Here is a 13,699-nt window from a genome sequence, read left to right as displayed (position 1 = left end):
GCAAACTCTGAATGCTTCTTTCATTTTGCTGATCACGAATTCTGTTTTTCGTTCAAATGTTCAACTGTATATTTTGAAAGTTTTTTCGACGGCCTTGGTGCCGATTATTTCCTGTTGGTGATGGACCGAGCATAATTCCAGAGATCAAACAATTCCAAGTGCAGCAGTTTCTCACGGTGATACCGAAGTGATAAATTGGAAGGTGAATATATGAGGGCGAAATCATGGCAAGAACATCGACAGCAACTAGAAAAGAGGAGTGCGGCAGCAGAGAAGCATGGACAGAAAAGGATTTATTTTCAACGATTTCCTCAACTTTGAGGTGTAAGGGAAGCAATTTTGCGAGGATGAGGGCAGCGTCCATTGACGTAGGGTATAAAGACGCAAAAAAGCTAGGACAAAAGGGCGTTGAGCAGCTTTCATCACTCGCTTTCTACGGAAAGACGAAGCCCGAAAACAACAATTGTGAAGAAAAATGGAACCATGGTTGTTTTTTAAGTAGGGCGTTACGCAAGAATCCCCATGACAGGTGTTTTTAGTAAGAAGTTTGGATACTAATTGTCGTGATCATCACGTCGTTCGTTTAAATTTGTCTTTTGGATTGCTTTTACATTTTACCAATTCTTGGTTGGGATGGCTAGTTTTATAGTGAGGTGCTCTAGGCTTTTTCTCGATTTTATATTTTATTCCTTTTTGTACTTTAACGTATAGAAATCTTCTCGCTCTCAAATTAAATTTTTTACATCAGTTTGACTAACACACAAATTTCTTTTTTATAGTTGATTATTATTTTCGTAAGGAAATCAATTTCTAAATATAAATTAAACTCCGCAGAGTGGGGCCGAAACAGTGTTATTGGGTATCGATTCTTTTTACTTTTTAATGAAGGAATTTTTTTTCGTCAGCACACCTGCAACACGCGCACCCAAATTTTTGGAAATTTTTTTTTCAATTTCTATTGACTGTTATCAGTTCACGAAGTTGGCGATGCGAAAATTAGCTATTAGGACAAGAAATTTATTAGACAATCAACACACTTACCTTTTCCAGTCCTATAATCTAATCCTTTCCGCTCTCAAATTTCATTTTGAACATCAGTTTTATTATCAGATTTAGATAAGACAAACATTTTAGTTTTTTACAAAGGTCGAATTAGATTTTCGAAGGAAATCCATTTCTCTAATTACTTAAACTCCGCGGAGTGGGGCCGGAACTGTATTCTGACTCCCTGGCTTTAAAAGAATAACAATGATAAGTAACAACACGTTAGTATTTTTTTAAAGAAAATCGACACTCACCTCGAAATACATTAGAGCATAGCTAGATTCCGCCTTCTTAGCCGTTTGGACAATGAACCCCGCCCCTTTGAAATCAAGGAATCCGATTCTAAGACGAGCCAATGCTCTATTGCGAAAGAAACCCAAGTCCCTTATAATTGTAATAACATTTAAAAATTGATTATCTTAATACAACGATATTTAGAGTAGATATGGGGTATAATAAGATTACCTTAAGTTTGCTGGGCGACTTCGCACTTCCACTTGTTGAATGACAGGAGCATTTATAAAGATAGAACTATTTAAAAAATTGCTGGTTTACCCAATCTATTCTGAAGAAAAAGTGAAAATAGTTAAATAGTTTCATATGAACTGCAGCTATCCACATATATGGCTCCTGCTAATGCCTCGAAGAAATCCCCAAGTTGTTTTGGTATGTCGATCCGCACTGCCATGTGCTCGTTACGAATTCCAGTGGGCTCAAAGACAAATTGCTGTAAAAAATAGCAAATTATTAGTGTAAAGGTATTACAAAGTAGCACTTACTTCGTCAAAGAAACTATGCCTGTTTGGAAATTTTTATTTGCAAAAAATTAGCAATTTCTTCCTTTTTCTTTCTATTACGAGGCGAGAGAACACTGCCTTGCAACACCGCAACCAAGCTCAGTTTTAGCAACATAAGAGGACCGAGAGTTCGTCAGAGTACTGGATCGGGAGCTAAGGAACAACCTAGAATCTTTACCAAACGAGAAGGACAATATTTTTTTTATCAAGCCGTTTAGGATGGCTGGGTGTCAGCCGCGTCAAAGGCTGACTTGATATCTAAAAAGGCACAGCAAGTGAAGATTTCATTTTTCTTATCGGTTTCGGTTAGCTTAAGAAGAGAGGCTGCCTCAGTTGAATAACCAGGCCTGAAGCCATGTTGACTCGGACTGAACCAGTTCTGGGAAGATTCCAAGCCTTTGAGTTTGGCCAGAAAGACTTTCTCAAACATCTTGGAGAAACTGTTTAGGATACTGATGAGGCGGAAGCAGTTAGGATGAAGGTAGGTTTGTTTGTTATTAATTTTTTTAGAATGAAGATAGAGGCAGTTTTCCAACACGTTGGAAAACAGCTAAGCTTAAGGCAAGTGGAAAAAAGGGCCACCAGATAGAATTTGATTCAAAACAATGGCTAAGCCAGACGGATGAGTTGCAATCAGAGCTGGTGGGCTTTGAGAGACGCATGCTGTTGAAAGCCTGCTTTACATCAGAAGATGACAAGGTTTTACTAAGGAGAGAGGTACATCACAGAGAGACGTCGAGGAGTCCAACGCACCCCTGTAAATTTAATCATCCGGCGTTATAATGTAAGTATAAGACATGTGTGTCCAAGTTCAGTTATTCAACAATATTTTTTGCAGCAAGCGGTTTGAAAGCAAATACCATACCAGATATCTTTTTTCATAAATATTTCTACTCGAATGTCATCGATTGATATCTGTGGGAAGCTCTCGTTCTCGCGGGTACTAGGTAAGCTTCTATGACTTGTCTCGGTAAATTTGAAACTGTGGTGTGTCCATCTGGTGGTGGGGGTGGAGGGAAATGGGCTGAGATAATTGGTGTTTGTTCTTCGTTCGGCACAGGTAGATGATTCAACGCTAGAGCAACTGGATCGACCGGTAGTTGCTCAGGTGATAGCTCTGGAAGATCATTTTCTGGATCTTCGGTTGTCGCAATAGTCGACTTGTCTTGTCCAGCAGGAACTACTGAATTGAAGCTTTTGTCCTCATTGAGGAAGAGACTCGAATCGACAAAATTTTCATCGGTTGATGAACGTACACTAACTTCTTGAACAACAAGGGTGTCTAGGCAGTCTGAGGTTTCAGTGACGAATACGATTGCAGTAGAGGTGAGGTGTTCGGAGCAGCAGAGGTTGGGCTGCTCGGGAAGTTGGTATGTAGCTTATGCTAGCTATGATAGTGTAGGCCTCTGCTGTTGATATTTCGTCGATTATGTTCGTTTGAGTATCTTGATGCACTGTGACTGACGATGGTAGACGAAAGCTTGAGGGACTTAAGCTCGTCTTTGAGTTAAGCCACTCTTAGTCTGTGCTCACCTAGGCAATCGATCAGCTTCCTTGTCTCTTCCTGGTGGAGGTAGATCTCCAACTCAAAGGTGTCTCTGAGTGACGCGTAGCAGGATTACAAAATACAGAAGCAAATATTACTCTCCTGTAACAAATCTTCCAACTTCGTCAGCTCGGTCTTAAGCTGATTTATTTCCAAGGAAATTCCTTTCTTTTTTGTTGAGTTTAGCCTGTAAATCGGATTCAACATCCGTAGAAATTGTAGAAACTTACAATGTCGTAGGGATCTTCTCACCCAGCAGTACACTTGCTCAACAAAAATAAGAACTATGAAGTGACGCTTGAATACACTGCATACGTGAAGCCATTCAGATTGTAGTTTAAGAACAAGTCCTTCTGGAATGCATGGAAATAGTCTTGGATATTTGCTTGTAGGTGGAATTTCGTCCAAAGCAGCCGTAAAATTGTATAAGCCTGTATTCTTATTTTACCATTTTTGCCGCCATTTAGTGTTTCTGTTACAGACAGAAAATCTGCCACCTCAGCACCATAAGGGCATTGAATTTCGACAAAGCGCTCTAGATGTAAGTCAATTGGCGAAACCGATACCGTAGAGATCTTAGCTCTTGATCCTAGCCTTTAAGTTAAGTTGAAATATCACTTGTACCGAATTCTCGTTTGCACGGTTAAAATCGTGTTAATACATAGTGCTAGTTTTTCTTCTCACACTCTGATCAGTCCGTTTTCTTAAACCGTCATTTCACCCGTAACAATTTGGTGCATCGACCGATGAGAGACGAATTTGTTGCCGTCAAACTGATCAGCCTGTGTCTTATCTGACTTCATCTCCGAATTTGAACCTTATTTGGTAAAATTTTTTGTGTTGTGTTCTCTATCAAATTCTGAGATCCGACAGCTCCAAGTTTTGTGCAACGCAATCCGACAATTTTTCCGTCAGTCAAGTGGAAATATTTTCCCCCAACCCTCCTTTCATCTTCGTAACGTGGCCCTTCCTCACCGAGTTTTAGAAGGTGAGGAACGGGAGCGTGAACGGCAGGCAACAAGAGCGCTGCTGATTGAGAGGCGAAGAGAAGTGGAAATAAGGCGGCTGATGAACGATGAAGAACGAACGCTTGAGGCTCAGCGATTAATAAAAAATTGAAAAAAATTACTAGCCAACAACAACAACCATAGAGTGCCAAAATCCAAAATCGAATCAAAGAGCAAGAAGAGCAAGAATACATCCCGCAGCTGGCGATCGAACCAACCGGAAATTCCGTCGATATCAATTAGTCTTAAGCTTCGGCTGGTTGGGCTGTTGATATCCGTCCGATAACATCTAGTCTTAGGCTTCGGCCGGATGGGCTGTTGTTCCGATTTAACCAAGTCCTAGACTTCGGCGAGTTGAGTTGATGCAAAATCGGAATCCGAACATCCGACGCCGACTAATCCGCACTGCGCATCCGAAAACCGACTCCGAAAATTCCGCGTTCTGACTTCGAACATCAAACTCCGCATCCACCTCCGAACATCCGCCTCCGAATTCCGCATTTGACTCCACCTTCCGCAATCGATTGGAAAAAATTCCGCAATCCGTCTCAATCTTTACTGTATCCCGCACCACGCAAGACCAGCTGGCTGTCATGCGAGTGGGGGTGCAGTAAAGCCAAACGTCGTTCATCTCATCATCGTCGTTCATCTCATAATCACAATTCTTTCATCATCGTCATCATCACAGCTCCATTCACGGTTCAAACAAACTTTCTGCGTCTCAAAATAGAAGATGGCCATCAACTTCGAAAATCAGCCGGGCCCATTCGACAAATTCTGCAAAACCTCCGACAACAGTGAATTTCCACCGCTCACCAGTGCCAAGCATTTGAAGCGAGAGAGCGCATGTGCGAAAAGAACAGACACACTAATTGATTTATCAACACATCGCTAATTTTGGCAGTAAACAAGAGCTAGCTGTTCATCGCGCATCACTGGCCGACTAATTAGAAGACTGCATAGCGGCTAACAAGTGATATGTGAATGCACCAGATTTAAACGCAGAAGAAGACGCAAATCCAGATGAATGGATTAAAAGGTTGGAAGTGACAACGATGGTAGCATATGAGGATATTGACAGATACATTCGCACACCACGATCCTCCGTCCACTCAGTCGTTGTCGACGAAGCCACTCTTAACAACACGTCAAGAAGCCAGCCCGACATCGTCAACTCTATCGTTGGAACATCAGTTTCGAAATCAAGAAGCCAAGTTCCCAAATCCGCCGTCATCATGAACGAGATTCAGCAGCGTCTACGCCAAGAAATTCAGTTGAGAAGAAACGTCGAGGAACAACTATCAAAAGCGACGGCATCTAAGACGGAAAAGACCATCGATTCCGCGAAACTTTCCAAAAAATCGAACTTAGCGCTGAAAAAATGCAACAACAAGCTGAGCAAATGGCGAAGACAAGAGAAACACGAAGAGGCTGAACTTCAATATTGAGCCTTAGTGGAAAATGAGAAAAGAGGGACGAACGAAAAATACAAAAAGGATATGAAAGCCATCGAAACCCGAATCAAACGGCTTGAAGAGCTGTCACGGCCGCAAAAAGAGACAGAGCGTTCCGAAAAAAATTTATGCCAACGGACAACGAGCCATTTAGAAAAAACGTGTAGAGTTCAGTGCCTGCAATACAAAAGTCACAGCAGAAGATCCCAAGAAAACCAATGACAATGTCAACAAAGAATATTTGTCATCGTTCATGTTAACCCGACGATCAAACTCAGGTTTTTCTCGTGACAAACTGACAGATGTCAATCTAGACTTCAACCCTGGTCAATTTTATAGCAGCAGCTTTGATGGCTTTAATCTATAGGGGGGGGGGGGGGGTTCGAGGTTGCCTTCTTGGCACGTTATTTCTGGATCCGTAATGCAGCCACAACTGAAAAACATTGGCTTTTCAGCATTGGTTTTCATCTACCCTTCAAACAGACTTGATTTATCATGTGAGAATTTAGTTGTTTCGAAACATTTTGTCTCGAATAAAGGCTTTACCTGAGACAAAATTTTCATAAGCATGCTTTGGTTACCTGAGACAAAATTTTCCTAAGTATGCTTTTGGTAGCTTTATGGTAAAAAGTAATGATATATATTTACACTGCACTCCAAATTTCTGTCGAAGCTACGTCATACAAAAGGAAAATATATACTGTGCAAAAATGCCGCACACCTGCAAAGCAGACAAGAATGTATCACGAGACGCAGCCATCATAATGCTTTCTAAGCAACAAGGAGTAGATAATCCCCTGTTGAGCGCCAGGGCTGTTGTAGAGAGAGAGATGATGGGTGCCTTTAACAAGAGTCCGACAAGGGAACTGCCAGTCAAAATGAATATCGTCAGAGCCGTCCAGCGGAAAAAGATGATCCAGTTTCCAAAAAATCCCAAGAATCTGCAGTTTGATTGGAGTACATTTTCACTCACAATATTACTGTAACAAAATAATTAATAACGGTTTTTATACATATTTTTATAGAAATCTTTGAAGATTGTTTTCCTTAAGGTTACTTCAGAGACGACATCAAGCTTGACAGCCTACACCGTTTTTCCCGGCATCTAATTTTTGCGACAGATCATCAGCTTAAACTTCTGCGTAAAGCAAAAAGGTGGTATGGCGATGGTACATTTTACATATGACCTTCTCCATTTTACGTAATTTATTTTTTTATAATATATTATAAATAAATTAAATTATAATATAATTTAAGTATTTGCCATTCACGCATTCATAAGGCATGGCGATCTGGATAAGCAGGTTCATTTTCAAAAATAACTGTAAAATAACTTTAGCCTAAATCAATTATTTTACGAACAGGTTCCTTTGATCACCGTTTTAATGTCAGGAAAGAGAAAAAAATACTACTGTGCTGTTTTCACTTCTATTCTAAATCTTTTAAAACAAGACGGCAATTTAGCGGAGGTGCAGAAATTCATGCTTGATTTCGAAAAAGCAGCATGGCAGGCTTGTAGAACAATATTTCCTGCTGTGAAACCTGTTGTATGCTCCTTCCATCTAACACAGTCTTTCTATCGGAATATCAAGAAAATTGGTTTAGCTCCACAATACAGAAAGGACAAAGAAACAAGAAAAATATGCAGACAAATACTCAGTCTGCACTTGCTTCCCGCTGAGAAGATCGTGAAGCAATTCCAAAACATTAAAGATGGAGCATCAGGACTTATGCTGAAGTTTTGCTGCTATGTTGAAGAGAATTACATAAAAAGCACTCTTTGGACTCCGTCTAATTGGTCAATGCATGGGCAACACATAAGGACCAATAACCATGTAGGGGGTACTCACAACAAACTAAAAGCCGTTGTTGGTAAGATACGAATTACAGAAATTTAAAAAAAAATTTTAAAAATCTTCCCTATTTTAGGACCTGCTTCAACAAACATTGTAAAATTTTTAATTCTAATGAAAGAAGAAGCCGACAAAATTGCTATGACGGCTAAGCTTTTGTCTCAAAAACAAGTTAAAAAAAAAAACCAAATAAGAACGCGGCCACAATGCAGTACCAACTGTCCACTCTTTGGGATGCACATAACAGAGCGATTGATCCCATAAGTTCAAAAAAATTGTTGGAAGAATTGGGCATGCTCACCAAAATACATTCAAAAGCTCAACTTTTGGAATTAAAGGAATTGCAGGCTCAAGACGTGGAATCAGATTAAGTTTTTGTATTGAAATTCAACCACAGAACTTAGTACACGAGAATAATGGCCATTACCAGAATGTTGTACTTACAGAAATAAACAGAGTAAAAAACGCGTGATCCGTTATCACCAGCAATACTGAACAGCACACGAATACACAAGAATTAAAATTATCAACGTCAGCACTCAATGACTCAACACACTATTAAAGAACTCCCAACGTTAGCACTTAACACAATTCACACGCCTTAACACATTGGCCACGGGAGTTAAACAATTAAAAAAAAAACGGACAGCATCTCCTTACGCAACGCGGAGACGCGACTGAAGAAAAACGACGGAAGTGGGAGATATACTAAATACTGGTGGTGGCGCTGGTTTCGGGGAGCCGTACTACTAGCGCCACTCTTTTTTTTTATTACGCATTTCAGGCCCATGTCAAACGAAATTCAGGCCCTGGGCCTGAATGGAGCGGGCCTGAATGACTGGGCCTGAATGTCGTACACTGATTGCTTACATGCCTTGGCTTTGATTAGTTTTTTTTTTCGTGACTTCTCTGCTTCTTCTATAAAAATAATGAAAAGAAAAATTGAAACAAAAAAAACTTTTTTCTTCAAATAAAATCATAGGATTCAGAGAGCGTTCTTTAATTTCAAAAAAGAGCATTTAATTGTAGTTAACGAATTGACCACTAGAGAGCGAAAGGCAGACAACCGTACTTTTCACGTTGATTAGGGTGTTGAGACTTGAGAGCAGTAAAAATACCCAATTCATTCTTTTAACTGATGAATTGAAAGTATCGTTAGACGTTGTGTTTGTAGGTTTGTTTTTCTTGTGAATAAACTAGACATAAAAAAACGAATGGCGAATTTTGTACAAATGCTGAAAAACGGGAGCATCACAAGCACCAAAAGTGTCAAAAAGCACTCCACATAATCAATGGCAAATGTTGTGCGACTTAAAGTTCCTTCATGTTACACCCAACATTTTTTTGCATTTTAATGGGAATGACGATATTAGGAGTTTCTAAGGATTCGGTGCACCTCTTCCCTTTTAGTGAAGAACTAAAGAAAATTCTCTGGCGCAGTCAATCAAAGTTGAAATAACAGATAAGCAACATCTTCTCCTAAAAATACGTCAGACGTTATGTCGTTAAAGATACAAAGAATAAAAGATAATCCAACAGAGAAGTACAATTTTGCCAGCAAAGCAAAACTTTTTCCCGAAAATTGAACGGGTATCACGCAAGAAATTGCTCCCTTATATATCAAATGTTGACTCAAGTATTTAAAAAGTAAAAATAAACGAGTTTCATTTTAGTATTTTCAAGTGTACTGATCAAATAAGTAAATAGTGAAATAAAATGAAAATATCCTTTTTCCAAATACTAAAGAATGTCCCCAAAAAAGAAAGCTAGAATACGTCATGCGTGAACATTATGCAGAGAAATAACAAGGAATCCTTGCAGGAAAGTGAAATTGTAAAACTAATGGTGTTTCAGGAAGCGTTCTTAGGATGGACAGTACATCCTTTGGAGTTTGCCGATATCCAACTGTTCAGAAAAGAAAAAACGCATTTTTTTATTTAACGGGTAGAAAAATATGTACTGTCTAGTTCAAATTCCATTTTCACCAACCTCACTTAAACCTTTTCGCTGTCCTATTTCAATATCGGTTTCCTGTTTGGTCACCATTTCCGTACCCAACGGGTAATGCATCACGGAACCTGCGGGATTAAAAACAAAATTGAACACGGATTCACGAAAAAGAAATGAATCGAAATTCCAACTGACCGTAATCGTAACTTAGGAGGAGACTAGATCCTTCTGCTATTTGGTACTGTGCCTTCCAGTCTTATTTGAATAAAATAAAAGGAAATAAAATTATTAGCAAATAACATCCTTTATCCCTTCCACATTTTAATGGCAGGCCTATTTAAATTAACTGACATAATGTTATTCGAACCAACCATCAGAAATTTCATTCCAAAGGACATCAATGTATTCGTCGCGGTCGGGTCGAGTGTGTTCATGGTGGAACCCAACCCGATGCATCAATTCGTGCATGATGGTTCCAGCTTGATACGCATAACAGCTGGGTGAAAGAGTGACTCCATGTGCTCCTTCGCCTTCATAGTAACCAAGGCCCGATGAATAACAGCTGAAACTGTTGGATGCAAAACCGTATTAACAGATCGATCAATAGCTGTTAACTCTTAATAAAACGTCCATACTTTTCAGTGTCAAGTCTGTTGATTTGAATGTAGTCGTTTTGGTCGGTTCGCGGAACAAACCGGATGCAGGTGTTCTTGTGGTAGTGGTTCATGGCGTAACCTATGGCGCACCGGGCCTTGTCATCTGGTTAAGACACATTGCATTAATAATTAAGATTCAAAAAGAGAAACAAATAAGAAAATGGGAGGTGTATACCAAATGTGGAGTCGATGACGTAAGGAATTTCATTCGGATTGGGCCACTTTTGGTTTACGTAAGCATTCTTATTCGGTAAAATCACGATATCATTTCCCTCCGACATGGGTGTGCCGGATGCTAAGAAACAACCAACATAAATGAGATTAAATAATTAAAAAGATAACGGAACCAGATTAAAACGATAGTACCTGCTTTGCTAAATGTTGGTATGCATTCAAGTTCTTCATCGGTTAAAGGGGATCCAAAATCTCGGTCCATTTCAAGTGATCCGACAGGAGTCCCCGTGATGACTTGGATGGTCCAACAAAAGAACCAAACAAATGCCATAACCATCGTTTCCGATTTCTTCGACACCATTTTTGTGAACTTTAAATTCAATAAAACACAAACGAAAAGCCAATAAGAGATAAAATGGAAATAGTAAAAGTTTTTTAGATTACCTGTACTGGAATACGAAGTGAGAAGTTGTCGTGTAGTCACTGCAGCTTGTTGAATCCCATCTCTACATCAGCGGTTGTCCTCTTTTTATACTGTTGGCAAGTCAAGCACTTCAAATGGTTAGTTATTTGTCTTCCCCCAAAATAAATAATAAGACATCTGCAGATGTATGTAGTGCACATGTGCACTATGTGCACTACATACTACCCACATACCTGATGACAGGCGCGCAAGTGTTAGGTCTAAAGGCTCTTAGGAAAAGTGGTCGCATTGTTCAGCTAATTGTAAGACGTGTCGACATCCAGGAACAGCACACTGCACAGTTGCAACAAGTCAACAACATGCATTAACGGATAGTACAGTCAGAATATGTCACCCTTTGCATAGCAAACAAATAGGTAGAGTAAGTATAGCAAGTGTTTCACATAGAAAAGATGATAGGAAGATGAAAATAAATAGAAGTTCCCGAAATACAGGGTAAAACAAGTTCGAATATGTTCAGCAGGTATCGAGAAGTTTTACGAAAAAAGCGTTTGTCAATTGGTAAAGAGGTGGGAAACCAAATGATAACAATTTTACGAAAAGAATTTCTGAGAGTAACTTTTTTGAATAACAGCGGAGAAACCTGAAAACGAATTCTTTGAGGGATCAGAATAGAAACGTCTACTTCAATTATATTGAAAATCAACTGCTAAAACATGGATTTTGAGTTGTTTAGCCCTGTTTAGATGTGAGGGGATCAAAAACAGTTCCCCGACCTAAGAAATGGCTCGTTTCTCCCCAATTCACTTTACGGAACAAAGTGTACTCAATTGATTTCAAGATTAAACAAGAAATAAGATAAGGAGAAAAGTTCCTGTGTTTTCCTTAAACTGCTTTAGCTTTGTACACTTGTATCCTCCCAGCTGAAAAAGAACTACAGTTAAACTGTAGTTTTTGTAAATTACTGCAGTAAAACAGCTGATTACTGCAGTAATTTGGACGAAATACTGCAGTAGTTTGGCCATCTGAAGTTCTTTTTTATAATAGCTAAGGCGCTGCAACTAAACGGGACTAGGAACTGCGATCTAATTTTTCGAAAACCGGCTTGCAATTCTTAACGTGCAATAGAAATTATTTTGTGAATCTCGAATCGGTAGATAAACAAGACATAATTGCTGGAGAAATGAAAATCCACATAGGAAATGTCAAGAGTCCAATCGAATCCAGAAGAGTAAAATATTTTGCCAATTTAGTTTACTAATGAGGAATTATTCTCCAAGACAACAAAAAGTTGTATTAATTCTACTTATTTAACCTTTTAGCTTTCACTTACTTTCTCAAAAGAAATGAATTATCCTCTTTGGACCAACATCAATAACAATTTCTTCTTTGGATACTAAAACAACCATGAATAATAATGAAAATTAAATCGAAAATCATCAAACATAATGCAATAATAGTTACCATTAGTCTAGTTAAGTGACCTGATATTTTTTGTGAGTTATTGCCATTTGCCAGTTAAGTGGATGGCCACACGAATCACTGGCGGATGAATTGTTCCCTAGCAGCTTCAGCTTCATGTGATTTAAAATATTATACAATTCTTGTTAGTAAAGCAGCATAAAAAAACTCTGGTAAGATGCACTGTTCCCAGAATAATCTGGATTGCGAAATGTTATGTTCCATGAACGAACTGGAAAAGAGAACCATAATTTTGAAAAGATCTTTTAAAGTGTAAATTACCAGAAACCATTGCAACGACAACAAATATTTGCAACTGCCTTTAGAAATAGTACTGATGATATTTTTAACAAATAGTTTACCATTTAATTCACTTTTGCAAAGTGGGAAATTAGAATCAATTATTGTTGTTTGTTGTAACAGGGCATAAGGGCGTTTAATTTCAATGACAAATTTATCCTCGCCACAAACAATCACCCGTCCATTTGGTGACCATCCCTTCCTCTGCTCTGGCGTGTTTATCACAATCAGACAGTAAAGAAAGAATAGAGCCGTAATGACCAATTTCTTCGATGACATATGTATCTCATAATCAATTTTGGTCTTGGCTTTGAGATAGCCCAAGATTTTCAAAAAAATGTAGCATTTTTCATTAGAATGACATGACATGACATTTGTAATTCGGTGTCACATTGAATTGTCACATTGAATGACATGACATTGCGAGCTCAAATTAATTATTAATTCGTTGCTAAATGGCGTAACTAGACTTACTCCAAACAATTTCCTACCGAGCGACTCATCTATCTATCTCTGTGGGGAGAGCAAATAGAATATTGCCTTGTACAATAAAGTTTTTCAAGCAGACAGTTGAATGTTACGCTCGATGAAACAGTTGGTTCACGTTGGGTAGCTGGTCAATATTAAAAAAGAAAGGAATTCCAGTAGCAAAAGGTCATACGTGGAAGATTTTGTGACTAGTGCCTCTACAATTGGTCAATAATTGGGCCTTTTAATACGAGAATAACGAGAAATATAAGTTATAGTTAGAACTAAGACTAATCCTGATCGTCTCCTAATGTGTTACGCCCTATTTGTTCGAACAAAGCAAACCACTTTGTTATAGAATTGGAGGGTAATTTGCATGTTTTTTTTGTATAAAGGTATTATCAACTCATAAGTTCCACCAGTATAATAAAATTGCAAAAGAAGAGCGAGATGAAACAGGAGAGTAAAAAGAGACGTTACGTTCTCTACCTTTTTTTTGTTGCGTATAACTGTTTCTCGCAGTGAATCAAAAACACTTTTTGGAATTACGAACCATTTGATGATC

The 13,699-nt window shown here is 38.7% G+C and overlaps 1 protein-coding gene across 2 annotated transcripts; it reads right to left on the bottom strand.

Moving 5' to 3' along the window:
• Positions 1-9,368: 9,368 nt before the first annotated feature.
• LOC124190080 (zinc metalloproteinase nas-4-like) lies at positions 9,369-11,025 on the bottom strand. Of its 2 annotated transcripts, none has more exons than XM_046582628.1 (8): positions 10,926-11,025; positions 10,674-10,851; positions 10,483-10,602; positions 10,287-10,410; positions 10,023-10,219; positions 9,847-9,906; positions 9,691-9,779; positions 9,369-9,606 (listed from the first exon to the last, which is right to left on the bottom strand). In XM_046582628.1, the coding sequence occupies exons 2-8, from the start codon at positions 10,840-10,842 to the stop codon at positions 9,565-9,567; spliced, it is 801 nt and encodes a 266-aa protein (XP_046438584.1). In that variant the 5' UTR covers positions 10,843-10,851; positions 10,926-11,025; the 3' UTR covers positions 9,369-9,564. The 2 variants fall into 2 exon arrangements, with proteins under 2 accessions (XP_046438584.1, XP_046438585.1); XM_046582629.1 differs by having other exon boundaries at positions 10,674-10,868; positions 10,926-10,995.
• Positions 11,026-13,699: the final 2,674 nt, after the last annotated feature.

This window comes from Daphnia pulex, chromosome 3, assembly GCF_021134715.1.
Source record: "Daphnia pulex isolate KAP4 chromosome 3, ASM2113471v1".
Taxonomy (NCBI): domain Eukaryota; kingdom Metazoa; phylum Arthropoda; class Branchiopoda; order Diplostraca; family Daphniidae; genus Daphnia; species Daphnia pulex.
This window is presented reverse-complemented; position numbering and strand designations above follow the sequence as displayed.

Bases quoted from the DNA above. Each gene is read 5' to 3' on its own strand.
- LOC124190080 (XM_046582628.1), bottom strand. From the start codon at position 10,842: ATGGTGTCGAAGAAATCGGAAACGATGGTTATGGCATTTGTTTGGTTC. The intron at 10,603-10,673 runs GTACTATCGTTT...GTTGTTTCTTAG, and splicing joins ACCAACATTTAGCAAAGCAG to CATCCGGCACACCCATGTCG. The intron at 9,907-10,022 runs GTTGGTTCGAAT...TATTCAAATAAG, and splicing joins TTGGAATGAAATTTCTGATG to ACTGGAAGGCACAGTACCAA.